The sequence below is a fragment of the Micrasema longulum genome, unplaced genomic scaffold, assembly GCF_059751315.1.
Source record: "Micrasema longulum isolate JH-2025_06_02 unplaced genomic scaffold, ASM5975131v1 h1tg000570l, whole genome shotgun sequence".
Classification (NCBI taxonomy): domain Eukaryota; kingdom Metazoa; phylum Arthropoda; class Insecta; order Trichoptera; family Brachycentridae; genus Micrasema; species Micrasema longulum.
The window spans coordinates 282107-301421 of NW_028277766.1; the positions used below are offsets into that span (position 1 = coordinate 282107).

Below are 19315 nucleotides of genomic sequence, written 5' to 3' on the forward strand. Positions count from 1 at the left end.
TAACAAAAAAAATCAAAGATTGCATTGCAAAAACATTTTTAAAAATAACAGTAAAAAGAAAAGACAAAATTAATTAACATTTACAGGTATTTATATATTTATACCTACTTATACAATACATAAGTTACAATATTTGTCGGCCTCGTGGTGTAGTGGTCAGCGCGTTTGCCTGCCATGCAAGAGGCTTCGGGTTCGATTGCCGACATGGTTAATATGAAATATTTATTTGAAAGGCTGTTTTCACACTAGAATATTGCATAGTCTGGTGGTACCTAACGCATAAGACTGATCATCTTACCTTCATGTAACAAACACGATCAAGATACGCTATGATAGGTGTAGATGAAAGTAAATATAGGGCATTCTATCGTCTACGTTTGTTTTTTTATTTGATTTTCAGGAAGTATTAATCTTTTTAAACTGTTATAAATCGGGTTGGTGGTCCCGTGGCTAGTGTTGAGAATTTGGAAAACCACAAATAAAATGTTTGTACATATTTACCATTGTAAATTTAAAATAAAATGAAAAAATAATATTATATTTACTCATCACTACTCACCCACGGTGACAATGCCTGCATGCTGTCGCTGATTTCCCTTTTGAATTTATTATTATTCAAGTTGAAGATATCACTCGCATTGGCTCCAATAATATTATTGTATAGGTTGCATATTCTATAAATGCACGAATTTTTTGCTGCGTAAGTGTTTACATCGGTGCAGTAAAATAATTTGGTGTGACGGGTACGTTTAAAAGGTACATGGGAATTAATTAAACTTAGTAAATTTATGTAAATTATCTCTACATTGTTATATTATATTTTATTTTATTTTTTTTAGTAAAAGAAATATTTGCGTTCTTATGATTTACCCAAATATTTCATTTTGAGGGCCATTCTCAACGAGTTTTAAATAACTCACTATTAGAAAATGGAATCAAGTTGGGGTAGAGTGATTCGAACGACGGACCTTCGGTCCGTGAGTCTGAGACACTAGCCACGGGACCACAACCCGATATTAAAATAAAATATGTTTTTATTTTGTATGGTATAATAGGCTCAGCACTATTTAACAATTTTACTGGAATAAAAATTATTATTATTTGAAGCGCGGTGTAGTGGTATCTTGTAGCTTCTAATAATAACACGATTATGTTATATTATTTCATTTAGTATTCACAGCTGTTAAGTGATTTTAATTGATTAATGAGTTTTAGTTAATATTTTTAAATACTGTATTTTATGTTTTTGCGAACATAATATATCTCCTGCCTTTCATGCAACGACTTATTGAATTTTTAAAATTAATTTAGTGTTCAGCCAGTTATGTAATCTAAATTATTTACTTTAATACATTCTTAGAATGCGTTCAATATGCAGGTATCTATAATAATAATTATTTTAATCAATTTGAAGCCCCTACATTCCTGTTTTAATTATATTTATAATGAAACCTTCGGGAAAATGATATTCGTTTAATGGAAATCGAAGAACGTTTTTTAATTGTTATTTTATCTATAAGTATAAAAACGCTAACATTACCATAGAATGCCTGAAACGACTTTAGTATATACAACCGATGGTTCCAAGTATTACTGTATATTTAAGCGTAAAATTATTATAGGTACTCGTTATTTATTAATTTATTATATAAAACTTGTAAATAGAAAATGAAAACGGAGTGTTCTCTGTTTTGGGTAGTCTTCATCTAACATGGCTCAGCCTGTTCTAAATTTTTTTATCTTTTAAAGCATAACTAGTTCTATACTAATGTAACAATAACAAAAAAAAAACTAAAACTACTTAATTATAAATGCCAAGCTAATCAAATGTAAGAAATTAATCATTGTTATTTTACAATAATAAAGTATATACATGTGCCAAGAACATATTTATTTAGTTTAAAGAAACAAACAGTCGACAATGAGATAATAACATTTTTTTAAAATACGATTTAAAGACAGACCAGCGAAGTTTCTAAATAAAAATCATACATATTATTAAATTGTGTTACAACAAAAGGATCTGTTTATGTGTATTTGTATGAGACTAAGTGTAGATGTGTGTTTATGTGTATTAGTGTGGGAGTAAGTGTTCAAGTGTGTGTAAGTGTGAGCATCATTAAATAGTAAGTGGGATCGTATCGCAGCCGGAAATAATAAGTCTTAATTTATTTTTTAATAAATTAAGGGGGCATGTTACTTAGACATAAATAATATAGCATAATATATAATAAAAAACTAATATAATGTAATTAAATACAAAAAATATAAATAATATGTGTACCAATTATATAAAGTACTACGTTTATTAATCTACATATATTTTTGAAAAAAATCTCTCGCTACACTATTTATATGTGCAGTTATTTTTATTTTATTTTAACTATTATAAATTTTAGTCGTTTTCTTGTTTGCCATAAATACATTTGTTTACTTCTGTGTACTAATAAGTACTTTTTTAATGATGTAGATACTCGATTACCCTCGACCTAAAAAAATTTTACCCTTCCAGTACTTTTTCTAGAGAGATTATCAATATTTACATAATATGTTCTTTTTGTCATTCATACACAGCAAAATTAATATATATACTATGCTTTTTATGAGTACTTTTTTAAATTAATTTTTACTAAAAAATTAATTAAATCATTATAAATTTATCGCTAGTCATCGCATAGCATGATTTGTCATTCCAAAACGAATAAACATGTTTCTGTATACAAAAGATACTTACGCCTAAAGAACTCGCATGGATTTATAGCATGCTTTGATATAACGTTTTAACTAGGCTAATTTAAATAGTTAACAGCCATTAAAATACGAAGCCTCTTCAAGTCTATAGATGAAAGGGAAGGCATTTGTTTTATTTATTTAAAACTTACTACAAATAATAAGTACTTTGACGGACTTATTGCTAAAAGCAATATCTTCTAGTCAACCAAAAAACCGACTGATCAAAAGAAAAATTGGTCGAAAATTTGTTGTAAAAATTTGTACTAAAAAAATTACAGTGGGTATTGGCTTGTTTTAGTGTTTATGTTTGAAAATTAGTATTTATTCGATGTCTTTCATCGTATGCTTTCTCTAAAGTAAAAGAGCTGAAATCTTTATCATTTTATTTCATAAAAATCTTCTCAATACAGCTGTTTAAAAGCCATTTATCAATTACTTTTAGGTTATTGCTATTGTACCTTCAATTAACCTTTTTTCTGGTTTGAATCCTTAAGAGTGATTTACAGTACACATTCGCATCACCTTCTTCATTCTTTCGGTCCTCAGCGGGCTTTTAACTGGCCATGTGATCTTCTTTAATTTGATCAAGGTTCTCTCGTCCTCTATGGTTCGTGCCTTCTATCGTTCCTACAAAAATAGTATGCCAGAGATTTTCGTGCTCCAAAAAAACCCAATGATTCACCGTCTTTTAACGGACGTTTAAATGATATTTTTATTTAAAAAATATTTAATGAAATGTTTCAAATTACGTAAATTACCTCCCTGGGCAAATATTATGCTTTAATTTTTATTGAAATAGCTTTGTAAGACTAGTGTTTTCCAATATGTTTGCTTTGTTTTAATTAGTTTGTTTTTTCATACGTCGTCGCATATATTAGTATGAATTAATAATATGCTACATATATTTCAACGCGCTCAATACTTATGATAATGGATTGATTAACTTATCTCAAGTATGTAATTCTCCTCGTCTTCGTACAAGATACAGCACAGCACCGATACCCATATGACGCTCGTATGTACGAGTACATTACATCACACTCGTCCCTCAAACTAGGGGTCTGGATCCTAGTACTAGTAGCAGTCGCAATTTGTCCAAAACGGAGGCGAAAATACACGAAAAACCTTTAATTCCTTAAAACTAATTATGTAACGTCATGATTATTAACTGAATAAGTTACTGAAACATTTTCGAGCATATAACGACGATTTCTAAAAAAATGGTTCAGATTAGCGACGAACTTATAGTTAGTAGACGTTTTTGTATGAGAGTAAGTGTAGATGTGTGTTTATGTGTATTAGTGTGGGAGTAAGTGTTCAGGAGTGTGCATCATTAAATAGTAAGCGGGATCGTATTGCAGCCAGAAATAAAAAGTCTTAATTTATTTTTAAATAAATTAAGGGAAATGTAAAATATATCAATAGATGAAAAAAAAAATCATATTATACAAAACAATGACGATGTATCGAATTCCCAGGAGTTACCGAAACTTAATTTGGGACTAACATTAAATAAATGACAAATCTAGATCAATAAAGAAACAAACAAGATAAACATTTTTATAAATAAATACATCAATGCAAAACATAAACCAAACAAATTTATAATTTTTTTCAAAAATATTTTTCTCTGATATTTCAAAAACGGGACTAGGTAGGGCCACGCCTTGAGAGATATTCTCTTCAAAAGACATTTTATCAAAAATTCAAAATTTTAATTTCGACCAGCATACATCAAGTTATTTTTAACTCCGTCGTCTGTCCACGGACCTCGGATGCCCGGCACCCGCACGAGAGATGAATATGTTTGATCTAGAGGTAACAATATTTCCAAGGTATCCAACGGTACTCGTGACGTGAGTTCGTTACCCCCCCAAGTAATAGCGACAGAAACTGCTGCAGCGAATTGGAGCATTTATTTTGCCTCTCCATACATTTTTACACTGGTTACATTTTCCCTTACTCTATACTTCACCCGGAACTCGACTGTCGAGTCGGCTCGAAAATGGCCAAATCAACCAAATAAAAGTGCACACGTAATATTATATGGATTTACTGCTTACGTTTCTACCATTTTCCGGAGTTTTAAATTGTTAAATGTGAGCTTACGCAAGCTGCGATTCATCTGTTTTTTATGAGTCAAAAACATATTATTATTCAAATTATTATTTTTAAAAAACATTTGACAGCTTGTGTAAATATAATCATATGTGCACTTACTAATCATCATTATTTTTTCATTCGTAGCATTTAACAGTTTTTCTTGCAAATTAAGGTACTTTTGTCAACAAGAATGAATAATTATTGATCGTAAGCAGTTGTGTTTATTTTGGTCTTTGGTTTTAATTCAATTAGCTTTGCTTGTGGTGTTATCTTATATTTCATCATCATTCCATGTCCGCTCCCTAGTTGGAGCATATGGTGTTCACAAAGAGCCTACGTGCATCTCTATCGGCTGTTAGCTCATTTGCGTCCTCCCAAGTCGGGTTCGCGCCCCGAAGTTCCGACGAACAGTCTGCAGCGGACGTCCAGAACGTCGAGAACCCGATGCCTTGTAAAGTAGGCAAGCGTAGTTAAAGCTCTCAGGAGGCATCCACAGTATTTGGCCTAGCCAACCGTATCGCCTCCGCTTGACGACAGTTGTCACCGGAGTTTGCTGCGTCCTTTTTCTTATTACTTCATTCCTCATAAAGTCAAACCCCCGCACACCCGAGATCCTTCTAGGACACCTATTCTCAAAACTCAGAATTTTGCTGTTTTGGGCCCTAGTGAGGTGCCACGATTCGCACCCACCCGTAGAGGAGAAAAGGATATCTTTTATTTACGAGTACTTTTCATAATTTCGGTGCGTAACTGTATTTTAAGTAGGTAGATATTTATCAATGTAATTATTGGTTTATTTTATTTTTGAACATATCTTTCCGTCCCGTATAAGTCCCGGCTTAGCATGGATTTTATTTCTAGGAAGTCGAGACATGAATATGAAATAATTATGTAAGTATTTATTGTAAACTTACGAATCATCGACAGTCCCAGTCAGTTCAGATCCCAATTAAAATCCCATTTCTTTAAACTATCATACCCTCAATTTTAAATCTGGAAATATAATGTATCACTTAAGTTTAGTTAGAATGTAAGTTTAGATATACAATTGTAAAGCGCCCTTGAGGTGATTTTTAAAAAAAAATGGCGCTATATAAATCAGCCAAATATTATTATTATTAAATATCAGTAAAAATGTTTTTTATTACAATTAATTATTAGCATTACGGCAAACGAATTGAGTAAAATTCAAGTATTTAAGAATTTTATTTTTGCACCACAACAGGCCAGGAGGCCCAATTACAGTGGTGAATTACATAACAGAACACCCAGGCTTTAGAAAAATCACATTTATTTTTTTGTGTTTCATGGGGAATCGAACCCGGAACCTTCCGTGTGTGAGTCAAGCGTCTTGACCACTACACCACAGAGGCCGCCGTAAACGAATTTACAAATATTTTTTACAAATAAAATAAAAATATATCTAGTTTAAAACCATTTATATTTGAGCCTTAAAACACGTGCTACTTTTTAGTAAAATTACATTCCTGTCAATGAATGTTTTAATTTAAAAATATATATTATTATTTATGCTTAAAGTATTATCTTTGCGATCAAACATTTCACTAAATATTTGTAAAAAACCACTTACCGACTTTTCTATGTCTACCGGTTACGAGACATACCCCGTCTCTTCGTCAGGACACCAATTAAACCAACATGCAAAACCCACTATACACCTTCACCATAGTTGTTGCACAAAAATATATGTGTCGGCACAATAACAATTTCTCCGATTTCGCAAATAACCTAATCAATTTTAATCATGACTTTAATAAAGATACGGCAGTTAAAATCGTGCATGCACATAATAAACGGTTAAGAGTAAATAAAATGGAAATATTTCACACTGGAAAAGCTTTAAAAAATAATATTCCATTGGACAATAATCAAACCTTTCAATATAGCCCATTATACGATGTACCATTGTAATGGTCAATCTATACCTATTAATTTCACGCCCGTCCCTTTATTCCCTCCCTGTTTTTTCAACTATTTCTTCCTTAACTTCCTTAATTAGTGAATGTAAGGGATGCTTATTAAAATGCATGGCGAGTTGGTTTTATATTTTTGTGCAGCAACTACGGTGAAGGTATATAGTGGGTTTTGCATGTTGGTTTAATTGGTTTTCTGACAAATAGACGAGTACGTCTCGAAACCGGACATAGAAAAGTCGTTAAGTGGTTATACAGGGTGTTCTTTAAACCCTGTCACATCCGAAACCACAATGATCAGTGTGGGCAAGAAGACATATTCGCATATATAAAAATATATTTAGAACAAAGAAAATTTTAAAAATTAAATATTTAAAAAAACATATGGTTGCTTATTTCTGCAGGGGAGAAGTGAGGGGAGGGCGGCGTCGTATCAGATTCTCCCCTCCCCCTCCTCGTTTCTTTCCTGCAGAAGTAAGCAACCATTTGCTTTTTTAAATATTTTATTTTTAAAATTTTTAATAGTTCTAAAAAAATATTTTAATGTGCCAATATGTCTTCTTGCTCATACTAATCATCGTGGTTTCGGATGTGACAGGGTTTAATGAACATCCTGTATACAAATATTTAAAAGCATTTAGTAATTTTATTATTTTTCTTTGTTCTGTTAATTCGATGTCCAAATCGTCAGGACGGAGAGACGATTCTTGCAGTGCTTGTCATTGCACCGATTAATGGGAACACGAATAGCAGCAACGTGAGCGTGTTCGTTAGCGAATATTGCTCTCGAAACCGGTCGCGGTCGTGTCTCTTTCCATCACGGTACCGGCTGACAGGCGAGACGAGGTGCAACAGCTTGAACAAAGATATTTCGGCATTCCGAACACCGAACCTACCGCCGAAAAAGCGACGTATTTTCATTCTGTAACCAAACTTTTGTGTCAAGTGTACCGAACACGACTTCTGGAGAAACGGTCTTTTTTATTTAATATAATTTTAATGCCTCTGATAATCAACTTGAAATAAAATTACTAAATGTTTGTGTTCTTTTATTTACTTATATTTCATTTCATGAAACCAACACAGTCATATTATTAACAATACATACAGAATTACAACAAATAACAAAACCAATTACGGATTTCACATAGGAACAAAAATATAGAAAACAAGACAGAACAAGAAAACTAGGTACGGTTTACTAGGAGTGAAAGAAAGTGGAATGGGAATATAGGAAAGAAAGAGAGAAAGGAAGATGAGAATAAATAAATATAAAACAATGCAAAAAGAAATAAAAAATAATATAAATATACACGTACAACATACTAACACATATCCATACACAAAAACATATCGGTACTGTGATGGCAAAATGTTATATCTGTCTCCGGCGCTATTTTACAGGAGAGCAAAAAGAAAGTTTCAAAATCTGATGGGCAGGGCGTTGTAAAAGATAATTCCGTGTATCTTATATCTTTATCCTTCTATTATTATAGCTTTATCCTTTTGCCACATCAAAGGATAAACTATTTGGGTCATTTTTTGGAACAAACTTGAAAAATGACAAAAACTGCATCTATAACCATTTGCCATCACATTACCGACATATGCATACACAAATACACATACATAAATACATACGCGTACATATATATAATTAATAATAAAGAAAGAAAAAAATAGCAACTAAAAATTTTGCTCATGCGACGTCTCCATCGCAATTTTGAGGTGTTTTTAAAAACAGTATTTTGTTTCCTTGAAAAAATTTAAAAGCTTAAGCTAAAGTTTTTATCGTATGAAGAAAATACCACATTAATTTATTATTTTTTTTACCCGGATTCGAGTGTTAAATATATCAATTTTGAGAGCATTTTCTTTGAATTGTAAATAACCGTGTTAGAAATGGGAAACAAGTCGTGAGAGCGGGGTTTGAACTTTGACTCTGCAACACTACGCATCGCATTATGCACTTATGCGGTTATTGTGTGTTACATACATGTGATTGGAAATTCGACTTGTTCCCCGAGAGAAGTGGTCATATATTATGTAACAAATTAACCACTGTCATCTAGGTGTTGTGTCTGAGTTGACGTGTACCAAAATAATACATTGTAAACCAACTGCTTCACTCTGGGCACTCGAGTAATACTTTTATAAAAACTGATAAAGCAATTCCCCTGCTCAGGGACTATTTTTTAATTTGCTTTCATATCATTTAAACACTAAACTTATTTATTTATTGAAAACTTCAAGTACAAAGAATAACTTATTGCTAAAAGCAATATCTCCCAGCCAACCAAAAAACAGACTGATCAAAAGAAGAGTTTGTACTAAAAAAACATAAATATATATCAAAAGATACGTACATAAAATAAAAATTACATTAGTAATGAAAACTAACGGCTGTTTTATAATTGGGAGTTAAGGCTTGCACATATTACTTTTTTTTTTTCAATTGCATTATGTTATACATATTAAATAATGGGGAGTGTGGAATCAGATGATAAGTTTGGAAGGAGAGAGAAAGAGGAACCAAGGAAAGAAAATGAGATAAAAATACATATTTTTGAAAAAAAAAACAGTAAAATTCAGGGAGTTCAGGATTCTGGGGAATAATAATGTTTCAGGCGTTTCTTGAAGGTGGCTAGAGAAGTAACATTTTTTTTATATGAAGAGGTAGCTCATTCCAAAGGAATAGCTGAAAAATGATGTGCCATGTCGAAACTCGTATATAAACTTCACTGTCAAATTAAAACATGTAAATCTAGATTACTTACCGCCCATGCGCTCTGTAGCTGCAAAACGCACTGTAATCTCGCTCCTATATGTTTTAATTGAAATATATCATATTTGGAAACGAGGAACTGGAATCAAATCGTCCATGCGCTCTGTAGCTGCAAGACGTGCTGCGATATTTGTTTATTGTACAGCGCCGTTGTGGTGATTTTCGTAAAAATTTCGCTTTATAAATCATCCAACTATGTTAGTAATAATAAGGGCAAGAAATAATATCGCTGTCAATCAAATTATTGAATATGCTTAACTATTAACTAAAATTATTATAAATTATAAAATTATGTTTACTATGAATAAACATATTTCGATTGCGAAAGATATTTTGCAATCCATATGACTGGAGTTCGGATAAACGGAGTTCTACTGTATTTAAATGTCAAAATGGACCCAAAATAATGTCAATAAAAAACAGTAATTTGATTAATTTTATATACGTTTTATACTTGAAAGAAGCAGAACAATAATGGTTAACATGAAATTAAAATATGAGGAAATGAATAAAGGTTTTGGATTCTGGAGCTTTATCTTTAAGATGTTGTAAATAATATCAGTTCGTGCAGAGAGAAGTTTTGTAAATATACTTACTTGAATTGCATAGATTTCTCGCAGTTTTACTGTGGTTGATGTAAGTATTGTAATTTTTACTGGCTTGCATGCGTCTTTCTTGTGACCTCTGATAACAAACGATATATAATTATTGGTTTATCATCATAACTATCATAAATTGAAAACCTAAAGCGACTCCTAAAGAACCTTCCATCTTCTTTATTAAAAATTCTGAATAATTAATATTTATTCTGAATAAATCGACCGTTTTTGGGCAGCTAATAATATGCTTCTGAAAAGTCTATTGGCAAAATTATATAGGATGGATTTATTTTTATTATATTATTATTAATTTATTTAATAGCAGGCATACGCACTAACCAGTACTCCACGAAGCCGGCTAATCTCCACTCGATTTCACCTAAGAGTAGCCTCTAAATAATAAAACAAAGTATTAAAATTTCACCTTAATTTCGACGTGTCGTGTGCATTTGTACGACCCTTGTAAAATCAGCTGCATATTTTTTTAGCATTTTAGTAAATCGATAAATTTTTTGTCGATTTTTTTACATAGTGCAAACCGTGTTTATCACTCTTTCTCATATATTTTTTTTAATTTTCTTAAAATAAATTGCCAAAAATAATTTCTGTATAATGTCTGTTTACAATACTGATTTCTTTTCTAAATTTGACACGCTATTAATCTAACCAGATAAAATTTATAATTGCAACAGATAATTATTATAGTTTCTTATCGTATTATCAGTTTCGCGACAATTCGTAAATAATATTTCTGTTTATTTTCTGCACGTTACTTACCTCTATCTAGTTTCGTTTTGGCGTTTGGCGAAAGCGAACAGCTTAATTTAAACATAAAGAAAAACGCCGTTAAAATAATTCGAATATAGGTTTTTTGTGTTTTTGATTTTATACGGAGTACGTCATCATAATGTTTTTCTCGTATTCAAATTTTGAAAATATTTCATCTTTGCAAAATGCCGTAAATTGGACTTTTACGAGTTATAGTTTTCTTGACGATTACTCAAATATACCCAAGGATCACTCGGTGTTTGAGTGCATTTTCAATTCGAGGAACGGTGATGGTAAATCCGTGGTGTGATGTGACTTAGTGACAGGTGAATTTCTCCATGCGTGCAAAAAATATCATCAGGTTTAATGAATCATGAGGATTGGGGATTTGGAGACATCAGATATCTGGAATGTAAATTTAATACTTGAACAAAGGGAAGGTCTTGCACTGTGCAGGTAAATAAAATACTGAATCCAAATTAACATCGTGCTTCGCGTTTGTATTTTGTAAATCTGAAGTTGTATTTTTAGTTTTAAATTAAATAAATAATACTAAGTACTGTGGTGGATAACCAATGACACGCGTGTCATCCGAACCTTTTTGGTAACACGCATAGTTTACGGACGATCTGCGAACATTTGTGAGATCTCTTTTTAGGCGTTGAATAATGTTAAAACAAATAAACGAAACCGACTGCCTGATGAGTTTGTAACGTTTGCTTGTGTTTAAAATGTACAAAACACCAACCTTCGATTGAAGATTTATCAAATGAAATTCAGCACTAAAATGTCACATTATTGCTTTTAAATAATAATTAATAAATAGTTTTAAAAAAAAACTTTCATTTTCTAGGGCTGCAAAAATGATTAATATTCTAGAACCGAGGCCGAGCCAAAAAGGTAACCTATCAATGACGTAGTACGTAGTAGTGATAAGTTGGCAGGATTCGTAAACATTGTTTTATGATCGATACTTTTTCCTGAAAACGTTTTGAACTATCGGGTTTTTAATCTACCTCGACTATTTTACCACTCTTTATTAAGATGATCATCACCTTTGTTTTTTTATATCCTGATTTCCAATCTAATGTTGCCTTGCACGAAAAAAATATCTTTATTTCCTAAATTTCAAAGAAATTAGCGTGCATGAAGAAAAGTGATGTTCTCACTTGTCCCAATTAAAAAAAAATTCAATGTGTTACTGTCCTTACAAGAAGAAATTGCTGTCATAAAAAAATAATCTGAAATTATTATTTACGTTTATTGAAAGCGTAAAGGCCTTTTTTGGAAGAGATACATTTATCAGCTATCTTTCAAATTTCGGGCGTCAGAACTCAAAGAGTCAGTAATTTGTCGTCTCGTAAGGTATTAGTTATTAAGTTTTTGAAGCAAATTCCATACAAAAATAATATTTTATTTGAAATCCTAAAATAACAAAGTCTCGTGAGTCCTACAGCTCCTACGAATCAAACGTAATCTTGTTGTTGGTAATGATAATTCATTGACAAGATTGTAACTATTTGTTTGATAAGACGTGATTGATTTACTATCATCATTCCCATTTCTTTGTTGATTAGTACATGTACGAGGGCATACCCTATTTTATTGCAGTGATGTTTGTTTACCAAACACGAGGAATTAATATGAAGTGTGTTTATGCGTATCAGCATTTAATTAAGGTAGAGCGTAGGACATACAAAGTTATTGGGTCAATCACGTATTTTTTACCTATACGAGAAAACAACCATTTGCGAGTTTTTATTTTTTTCAATGTGAAATAATAAAAACAGTAATTTTGTTTGTCTATTTAAATTTTAATTCATAAATTATCTTTATACTATTCGCTTTAATTGAGATAAAGAAAAGTTAATCGTTCTTACACTTAGATGCCAGTCCAGATATATGATAATATGCTATTTTATAGCAAAATCTAAGGAAGTGGCATGTTTTTTTATGAAAATAAAAATCTTATGATATTATTTTTTATATTTTGTTTTTTATATTTTGTATTTATATTCGAAAATCTATGTTTTACATGCGAATGACTATTTTTTTCTAAAAAAATAATAAATAAAATGAACACACATAAATTTATATTTTTCTCGGTGTTAGTGTGTTGAATTCTTTATAATGTAGAGAATATAATATAATACTGTGATATTATTTAATAAAACGTAGGTATATAAGTCCTCGGTCACGATTACAAACAATTCATCGGTGCATATCGAGACGGTGTAAAGTTAAATCGATATTTTTGTACGAAAATGAGTATATTTGTTTGCAAATTCAAAGTATCTTCATCGGTAACTTGTAATTGAACATGTTTAGAGAAAAAATATACATTCTGTCTAAAGATATTTTTAATACAGAAAATTTAGTTTTACTTTGTAGATAAAATTGAAGGTAACCCATTGTAACACGGGCTTTGGACCGCAATTACAAACGCTGTCTATATCGGCACATATCGAGGTAGTGGGTGTAAAGTAAAATCGAAATTTATGTACCAAAATGTGTATATTTTTATGGGAAAGTATCTACGTTGGTAACCTATTGAACCTGTTTAGAAAAAAAAAATGTGCACATATTCTATTAATGCAGGAAACTTAATTTTACTTTGTAGATAAAATTGAAGAAAAATGTTAACTTCCCATTGTAATACGAGCCCTGTAATCTAAATCACCATCATCATCATGAAAAGTTATATTCTTAATTCATTTTTGTGTAGCACTGATTGAAAACACGTGTATATATTTTTTGTAATTTATTTATTATACTGAAAATATTTAATAATTAAAAATAAAATAAACGCATTATTGTAAGAAGTCACTACCCATTATGTACACAAAAATTGTTTTTCTTTTACGTAATGGGAAACGTAAATGTAAAAATTTGTTATAATATTACTTTTTTTTTAAATTAGAAAAAATCATTCATTCTCCTTTCCGCACCTAATGGTGCATTGGGTACTGCATTGGTATACCAATCGCAGCGTATTTTGATTTAAAAAATGTTAAATGAAGGGAAGATGATCAGTCTTACGCTTCGGGTGCCAGTCCAGGGATTGAAATCGCAGAACAATTCGTTGATTTAAATTGTCTTTTAATTTGCGCTGTAACCATACACGATCGTTTTGTTTGTTTACATATTGCTGAACCGTAATTTTTTTTATCAGATAAGATTTTATCAAATTGTTAAGCTCGCCACCAACGTGCAAGTTTTTTAACACCTTTGTTCTTGCTAGGCGAACCGCCTTTCGTGCAGGCGTTAAATCTTGCACTTTTTGTATTTTGTAGGGCTTCAATCGTAGTTCATTTTTTAATATTCGCCCCATGCTACGAGCAGACGCATTGAGATTTTTCGCCAATTGAACTGCGCTTTGTCGTGGATTACGTTGATTTCTGGCCTTCACCGTTTGAACTAGTTCTATCGATATTGCTGTATTTGGACGTCCACCTCCATGGCGTTTTTTATGCTTCCAGTATCATTGTAACGTGGAACAGTCCGATACACAAACATTTTGTTCACATGTAAATGTCGTAGCTCATTAATAATGGCTGGTTGCGATTTTCCAGCCAAATACAGAGCAATAACACTGTGGAGTTTAAATTCCATTTCGATAACTTTTTTTAACTGTGACGTAAAACGATATGCTTCGGTAGAATTAGAAAACAATATAACAGAGTGACACGTGTCAAAACATGAGCGCATTTTCATTAGTCGTTAGGTTACTACAGCAGCGTGAAGTTGGTAACACTTCGAGCGCCTACCCTTGTTAAATACTTTATAAAAACACCACCTTAACTTAAAATTTTGTGTTTTTTCTTCTTCATAAATGTTTATCCCATATCATAAAATTATTTTAATGCCTTTATAAAATTAAATTTTGTGACTTCGCCTTTTCTTCTCAATTAGATTCTGATTTTTGCCTTTTCTCATTATTATGATCATGTTCTAGGTTTTTTCCCCAAATTCTATGTTTTTTCGAAATAATATTAGTTAACTTATAATCAATAATTTATTTATTTACATACATAAGTTTACTGTACATTATTTGAGACAATAAGTCCAAACTCCATGGGACTAAAAGTCCTGTGTTGAGATGGGACGAGCAATTATATAACACAGACACACGAGTATATCACCACAAATAAAGGATTAGAAACATAAAAAATAATTATAAAAAAATATTTTTTAAAAAAAAACATTTATATGGCACATCAATATGGTAATCAGAAAACTCAAGCATTCGGAAAATCATTAAGGAGTTTCCTACTCAAATCCCTTCCACTATGGAAAATCCAGTCCTTAATTCCTTTCTTAAAAATATTTTTTGTCCTTGAGAGCTTAATACGTTCTTCCAAAATATTGAACACTCTCGATGCGATAAATGAGAGATGTCTTCGAGCAAAAGTCGTACGAGTTTTGGGTATGACATAATTCATGCTCTGGGAAAACCTCGTACGGACATTTTGCTGAGACCTCTCCTTATTGTTCGACCAGAAGTGCTTCTTTTAGGTACAGTTGTCTCATATCCAGCACCTGTGTCGGAACAGCTGTTCTGACGGGTATGTTGGAGTTAATAATAATTTCTGTGAAATTATGAGCGGCTTGAAAATGGATGCCGCACAACCCCCCCAGCCAGCTGTTCCATAGGTTGCCGTGGATTGAAACAGAGCAAAGTACACACTTCTGAGAGTGTCAATATCCAGAATGTCTCTAAGAGAGCAGAATAGATGGCACAGCTTTCTCAACCTAGAGTTCAGTGACCGGACCTAAGCCTCCCATCGCAAATTCCTATTAATGATAACACCAGGGTATTTTATGGAATCTATTTCTAGAATCTATAATGTATTATAATTTATTAATATTTATTATATAAATAAAATAATAATGAAACACGTTAAAATAAAGAACCTTCAAGGGGGCTCGATAATTTAAACAAACTCCCACAAAAACTGCATTCAAATCTCAGCTTACTTAAACAATCAACTATTTTATAATAGTCAAAATATGTAATTAAATGTATATATACAGCTTTGTAATATAGAAATCATAATATAAATACCCATCTCGGAGATGTTATCCCTTTCATTGACCATCAGCCCGTAGAACTGCTAATAAAAACGGTTTATATCGAAACGACCATGTTGCGAACGTGACTGCGCTATACTATACGACATAGAGGTATAGACCTTCTCTAATACGAGTCCGCATATGATGCAACACCCATGATCCATGTCCTAGGGAACCCTGTTTCTTCCACTCAGTGATGCGCATAACCGGTTAAAATCTCTTCAGAACCGGGGGTTATGATCGAATTATGACGTGTGCCTGCGCTATAGAGGCATAGAGATCTTCTTTTCTGCATTCCATTTTTCGAAATGTATAAATTTTTACTATTTATATTCTTCTATTATTATTTTGTTTATCGTTTAATATGTTAATAAATATTTTTGATTTATATATAGAAGAGTCCCGAGTTAACACGGAATTTTCTCACAAGTCGGGACATAAAAAAATATAATTGTGCTCTATGATAAAATTGTGTATTTTGTACATTAAATAAATAAAAAAATATACAAGTCCGCATATAATGCAACACCCATGATCCATGTCCTAGGGAACCCAGTTCCTTCCACTCAGTGATTCGCATAACCCGTTGAAATCTCTTTACAACCGGGGGTTATGATCGAAATATATAATAAAATCCGTAATTGTTGGAAATAATCTGCTACAAAAAATATAAGCTATCGAATTAACCAGTTCTGAAAATAACTGAAATGACTGAAAGATCCTGAAAAATATTGCTTTGTAAATTCTGACTGAAATATCTTGATTTTTTATCCTCAATAAAGCCTGCTGAAAGAATTCTTCCTAAAAATGTCTAATCGTCAACATCATTCCCATTTCGGTGCATAGGGCACTGCATCGGTAAACCAAATGCATTTCTATTTCATGCATCATCGTTTAAAAGTGTTCAAAAAAGTGTTGTTTGTTTATTATTTTTAATGTATTTCGGTATCAAAAAGACTGTATTTTACTTTTATTTTTTACTTTATTTTGTTGATATATTCAAGATTTTTTTATGTGTACATTTTATTGTGTTATTAAAATATTTTAAGAGAGAAATTCCTGCAAAAAAACTTCGTTTGCAGTTTGGCGGGAATTAAATGAATGTTCAAAAAAATGCTTATGTAAAAAAATAAAATAATATAAAAATAATATTCGCATAAACGTTTACGAGTGCTTCATATAAATGCTTAAAACCACTGGATTCAAATCAAGTCATCAAAGGCATCGTCCAAAAGAGCTGGCAGTGCGGCTAGATCAATCGAATATTCGCACGACCGGTTACGAATGCCTCTGTGAATTCTACCAATCGCTCACTCGCATCCCTAGCAGTGTCCCTTGGAGCCGGTGGAAGCGGGTTCAGTGGTCACCGCGGCCCTATTTAAGTTGAATGTTACGCAACAAGTGGGGCCGAGTCGCGGCTGGCGCTGCGGGCGGCGGATGCGCGCCGTCATATCTCCGCGCACCGCACGCCGCACTACATTCTGCATTCTAACCTCGTAAAACACAAAGCAGGCGTTGCTAAGCGGATGGAGAGAGATATGCACTATCCAGCTGCCGGCTCACTTTAAAACAAACTTTGACCACAGAATCTCGTTAAAAAATATATTGGTGCACAGCCACAGTTAGTTTATCAACCCAATCAAACCGGTACGCCGTTTCCTCGCAGAGGAGATCGAACACCATGGCCCCGATTACAATGGGAAGTTATCTATGTACGATAGGTGCGCAAATGTCGAGATCCGTGCATTATGTAAGGCTGAGATAAGCACTATAGACAAAATCAAGAAAGGAGTTCAGTGTTGGTTCGGAGATGTAAAGCGAAACAACGGTGAGAGAGCGGCTGAAAAAAATTAAGATGCGAATTGTGAAGGATGCAGGAAATGAGGAAGACCGAGACAGGCATAGCATGACCAAATCAAACAAGTACTCGAAAATGGACATGTCAAAAGTAGGGGCAGTGGGGGCGTGTATGAGAAGATGTATGAATTTAGAGGAAGCGAGGTCTGTATGCAAAGACAGAGCGATATGGGCCCCGATTACAATGGGAAGTTAACATTTATCTTCAATTTGATCTACAAAGTAAAATTAAGTTTTCTGCATGAAAGGCAGAATATGCGTACAACCCTTTCTTCTGAACATGTTCAATTATAGGTTACCGACAAATATACTTTAAATGTTCATGCAAATATACTCATTTTCGTACAAAAATATCGGTTTTTCTTTATAGACAGTCGAAGATAACTCTTTTAACTTTCTATTGTAATCGTGGCCCTAGTATTGCAAATACTAATCAGTCTCGTTAAACCGGGGAGAGGCCCAGAGCAGAGCTGCTATCCCGAACGCTCTCATGGCCGTAGAAAACACTTTTACACCGCGTATTTTGTATGTAAATTCGCGCTATAAAAGATTTTTCTACGGCCGCGAGAGCGTTTAAAATCGCAGCCCAGGCGCCATTCGCCATTTTATAAAAATATATTGTATCACTAAGAATTCTTCGCTTAGAAAAGAATGAAATTAAACATTTGCGAATTACAAAATCAAATGCGTAACCAAATTCCTCTCTTATCCCTTTCCCTTCCAGTATATTCCATTTGATACACACTCACACTTACATATTAAACGCTAACTTCTACCTTTTTTTTATATTTATTTTTTCCCGTGGAATCGTTTTAATTGGCTTTGTAATTGTTTAATCTATTTTTTGTAATTTTTCTGTACCAAGCCGTATAATTCCTTAATAAATAAAATAATTTAAAAAATCCTTTTTTACGTATATTTTGTTTGTAAAACCGCCATCTCGTAATCCATATTATTATCTTTGAAATATGTTGCATTCAATGACATTATTTTTTTTGTACAGCTTTAGGTTTTTATCAATTTTCGATAATGAATAATACCTGTTAAAATACCACTAATCTGAGCGACTCCGCATGCTAAAATATTATGATTTTTTATCAATTATTAATAAAACGCTTTACGGATTTGATGAATTCCTTTGATACAGTGGTTTTTACGAAAAAATGGATACATGTCAATCAAACGATTCGCCATAATAATTTAAGTTTTAAAATATCGCGAAAAGTACATACCTTTTGAAATAAACCTTTTTTAATCTATTGTCGTTATTTTTTTCTCATTAGGTATAAGCTAGTACTAAATAAGCATTGACAATATTCATTATCACCATCATCATTCCCTTTCCGCACATAATGGTGCATAGGGCACTGAATTGGTACACTCATCGCGGCGTATCTTGATCATATTTGTTACATGAAGGTCAGATGATCAGTCTTACGCTTCAGGTACTATAAAATATTCTA

General features: G+C 32.3%; 1 protein-coding gene across 3 annotated transcripts in view; it reads left to right on the top strand.

The window, feature by feature from the left end:
• The window catches only part of Src42A (Tyrosine-protein kinase Src42A), a 203849-nt gene that overhangs the window by 143736 nt on the left and 40798 nt on the right, over positions 1–19315 (top strand). The window contains exon 1 of one of the 3 annotated variants that reach the window (XM_088228206.1): positions 10940–11378. The exons of the other annotated variants lie outside the window; for them this stretch is intronic. Within the exon in view, the coding sequence (XP_088084332.1) occupies positions 11296–11378 (83 nt within the window). The 5' untranslated portion in view covers positions 10940–11295. Of the gene's footprint in view, positions 1–10939; positions 11379–19315 lie in introns of those variants that run through there. 3 annotated transcript variants of the gene reach the window in all.